This window comes from Hippocampus comes, unplaced genomic scaffold (assembly GCF_001891065.2).
Source record: "Hippocampus comes isolate QL1 unplaced genomic scaffold, H_comes_QL1_v1.1 scaffold7, whole genome shotgun sequence".
NCBI lineage: Eukaryota > Metazoa > Chordata > Actinopteri > Syngnathiformes > Syngnathidae > Hippocampus > Hippocampus comes.
In genome coordinates, this window is record NW_017842060.1 from 4,874,021 (window position 1) to 4,877,844 (window position 3,824).

General features: G+C 42.6%; 1 protein-coding gene across 1 annotated transcript in view; it reads right to left on the bottom strand.

The window, feature by feature from the left end:
* Positions 1 to 2,752, bottom strand: part of LOC109511111 (glutathione S-transferase, C-terminal domain containing) — a 20,926-nt gene extending 18,174 nt beyond the window's left edge. The window contains exons 1-2 of the mRNA XM_019861873.1: positions 2,720 to 2,752; positions 1,132 to 1,225 (exon numbers count right to left, since the gene is read on the bottom strand). Of these exons, the coding sequence (XP_019717432.1) occupies positions 1,132 to 1,225; positions 2,720 to 2,722 (97 nt within the window). The 5' untranslated portion in view covers positions 2,723 to 2,752. The remainder of the gene's footprint in view (positions 1 to 1,131; positions 1,226 to 2,719) is intronic.
* Positions 2,753 to 3,824: the final 1,072 nt, after the last annotated feature.

Below are 3,824 nucleotides of genomic sequence, written 5' to 3' on the forward strand. Positions count from 1 at the left end.
GGGGGGCTATAAACCACATCGATTGCCGATGTAAACACTCAAATGAAAGTGGTAAGTCAGCACTTTCTCCTCCAACCTTATTGTTTGTGATCTGGCACCACGGACGAGAATATATTCATACATTTGACTGCCCTCATGAAAGAAAGAAACGAATGAAACTGCTTCAAGGACCCGCTTTTGTGCTAGATTGGTTGTTCAGGTGTAAATAGAGGAAATGATGCTGCAATTGTGCTGCGCGTGTGTGTGGCCGCTTAGGTACAGCTATAGGAGCATCTGGAACAGAAAACCCGCGCACCGGGGTTCAGGGCAAATTGGCTCCCTTTTGTCTCCAGTTTAATTACGTGATGCTAAAAACTCTAAGGCTGCACAGGGAGATGTTAACAGGGCTGCTATTATTGAAAGGGATTAATAGGCAAGAAGTGGCTGAAGAAAAAAAAAACACGGCGAAGCAGCGTGTTGCAGGTTTTGATGGCAAAACCTGATTTTATACACCAGGTTGTATTTTCTGTTCAGTTGTAGGAAGCACGCAGTGGGTGGAGACGTGGCATGACATGGTCACTGCATACTGAGCATGATGTGTGGTGTTGTCCCTCGACTTAGGAGTTGAATTTGTTCCGTGACCAAGCTCCTAACTCAAGTTACTGGTATCCTGAAAACATGTTCCCTATTGGAATGAACCTAATTTTTATCAAGCCAAACATTTACACTTGCCTGCCAGCAGTCCAGACCCGTCTCCCAATTGAAATGTGCGGTGCATTATAAAGTCTAAATTACGGCCTCCGGACTGTTGAGGAACTGAAGGTGTACATCGAGCAAGAATGGGAAAGAATTCCACCTACAAAGTTTCAACAATTAGTGTCCTTAGTTCCGAAAAGCTTACAGAGTGTCGTTGAAAAGGAAAGGTGATGTAACACAGTGTTAAACATGTTTTTGTGGAAACTGTTGCAAGCATCAACTTCAAAATGAGTGAATAGTAGCCAAAAAAAAAAAAAATTCAGTTTGACCAATAAATATCTTGTCTTTGCAATTCATTCAACTGAATATAGATTTTAATGGATCTACAAATAATCCCATTGTGTTTTTATTTTTTGACACAGGTGTTGGGAGTTAAGCGCTTCGACTTTTGAGTACCTTCCGTGGGGTTCATGGCGTCTGGTAAGCTGTCCCATGGGAGCGTCCATTCCGGGCAAGGATGATGAGCGAAGGCCGCCTCAATGCCATTTTCCTTTGGCGACATAAAAAAATAAATAAATAAATAAACGGTTACCAAGGAAACCAATTGAAACTCTCGAAGCTTGAGCTACCCCCAAGAGGAAATATCCTTCTTTCATAAAAATGGGATGATAAAATGTTTACTTTATTGTGTTCTACCTGTGCTTGTTGTGCATGTTTGGTGGGGGGAGGCCTAGCAATTTTGTCTCGTTAGCTTCGGTCCTTTTGTATTTGTATTAAACTACCCATTTCACTTGAGTTGAATTGGAAAATCCGAACAGCACTATTCAGTTTTGTTTATTATGTTATTCTATCTGAAGGTCCCTGAAAGAAAGTGGAAGCTCACAACACTCTCTAACGTGATGTAACCAGATGCCAATGGCCATCTCGAATTAAAGATCTTGCTCACCTTACTGGCCCTGCACGGGCATTTGTTTTCGATGAATTGCAACATGGCGTCTATTTCAATGAAGGTGACAAATACAGTAAAACGTAAGGGCGAATTCAGCCGCAAAACACCATTCTGAATTGAAAAACGTTCAAGGTTGGCGGTTGCATTATTTTCACAAAAGAGCCACCCAAGCATTGATCCATTTTCGACCACTTCACTTGTTCAGGGCCGCAGGTAAGATGGAGCCTATCCAATCAGAATTTTGACGAGAGAAGCGAAGGTGCACCGCAGAGTGGTCGGCAACTGGTAAAGGAGAACATACCACCGTTCATGCTCGACATTTGCAAGCCAATGCAAGTAGGAGCCGAGATTCCAACTGAGACATTTTTGATTGTGGTGCAGGCGAGCTGCAGCCCAATAAGGCTAGCGTTGGGCAAACTACACACCACGCTGGTTGGCAGCCAATCACGGGTCAAAGATTGGCTGTCTCATTCAGTTACTCTGCGGCGACTGAACCCAACACAGAAGTCAAGCGAGAAAGTCACTTTTCAATAATGACTTTAACTCTTGAGCGCCGTTGACGTCAGAACTCGGCAAGTGAAATCCTAACGTGGAACGCCAGCGACGGAAACTGACGTCAACCACGTTTTATTACGGGAACGGCCGGACAGAAGCGTTAAAGCTTGTGATCGATCAACGTGCTTGTCACGATAGATCTACCACAAAAAGTGAAAAGGTGACGGAGATTGTTGAAATTGAGAAGTAGAAGAGACGAAGCGCTGACGGCTTTCGTCATGCCAGTGTAATCGTCGCTAACCAGGTCAAATATTGACGGTTGCCCGTTTTTGCTGACGACCGACAGAAACACGTCGCGCCTGTCTCGTGTGTTTTGTATCGCCCGGAACCGTCTACTGGTGGTCGGGTTTCTGACATTTACTTTACCGTTGACGTGCACTTGAGTAACTTTAAGGCAGTTGTGCTTTGCGAAAGGCACATCGCACTTTAGCTTCTTTTAATTAAGCGTGGGATAATCCCATCCTCTTTCTATTTGGCACTCGTTCCTCCTGGCTCACGCTTATTTACTGAAGTAACGGTCCGCGTGGAGAAATAAATCACCATAAAAATCCCCACAATACAGTGAAAAGTCCAACGATGTGTATCTGTTGACCAAAAAAAAAAAAACCACGAAGAGCGAAGCCGCAAAAAAGTGCAGCGAGCTTTCGCAAGGGACTGCTGTACTTGAACTAAACTCCTCGGGGGGAATGGTATCTTGACATCATGTGATACATTTGGAAAACATCGGCGCGATTAAGTCACTGAATTAAAAATAACTTCAATCGCGGAGGGAGTAATTCAAAACAGAGCTCGACTCCTACATTTGGAGAGTTGGCTGGCAGTTTTGTTTTCATTTGGATGGCTGCCTGTCGACTGCATTTGGCACCTATCGTCAGGGTGTGTTAAGTGAGGTGAGCAAGAGGTTATTAGGCATTTATCGAGAAACCAGAGGATCCCCGGCTAGCGACAGGAAGTATCGTGTCGTCTGCGCGCCCTCGTGTACATATGCCGCAGGACACACACATCGGGGATGAATGCTCGCATACACGCGAGGACTCATTCACTTCACACTCACATGACAACAAACACACGCACATTCAGATTGACTTTTGCTCTTTGTATCCAATTAGTTTTAATTGGTTTTTAGAGCAAGGTTGTTACTTTTTGTTTTTATTTTGGGGAAAGTGCTTAATTTTAGTTTTATTTAGTTTTTTTTTTTTTTTAATATACAGGATAACGTATTTGAGTTTTGTTTTTTTTTCATACAGTATGATGTATTTGTCAAGTGCAAGATCAAAACAAAAAGTTCACAAAGTTCCTGAAATAAAGTAAACTACAATTCCCAAACTACCGTTTGACCTTGCCTCTTCTGTACGGATGGACAGCAATACCCCAAAACAAATGAAATAAAAATAAAACCCAAAAATGTTTTCTTTTTGCCATAATTAGATACTTTTACTTTCATTTAAATGTCGTTTTTCTAAAACAATTTCCGTTTTCATTTTATTGAATAGATATGGGTTATTTTTTCCCCCGCTTTTTGTTTCATTCTCACGCATTCTTTCACATTACTCAATGATTCACTCAATCTCTCTCTCTCACAAACACACACACACGCACACACACACACACACACACACACACACACACACACACACACACACAC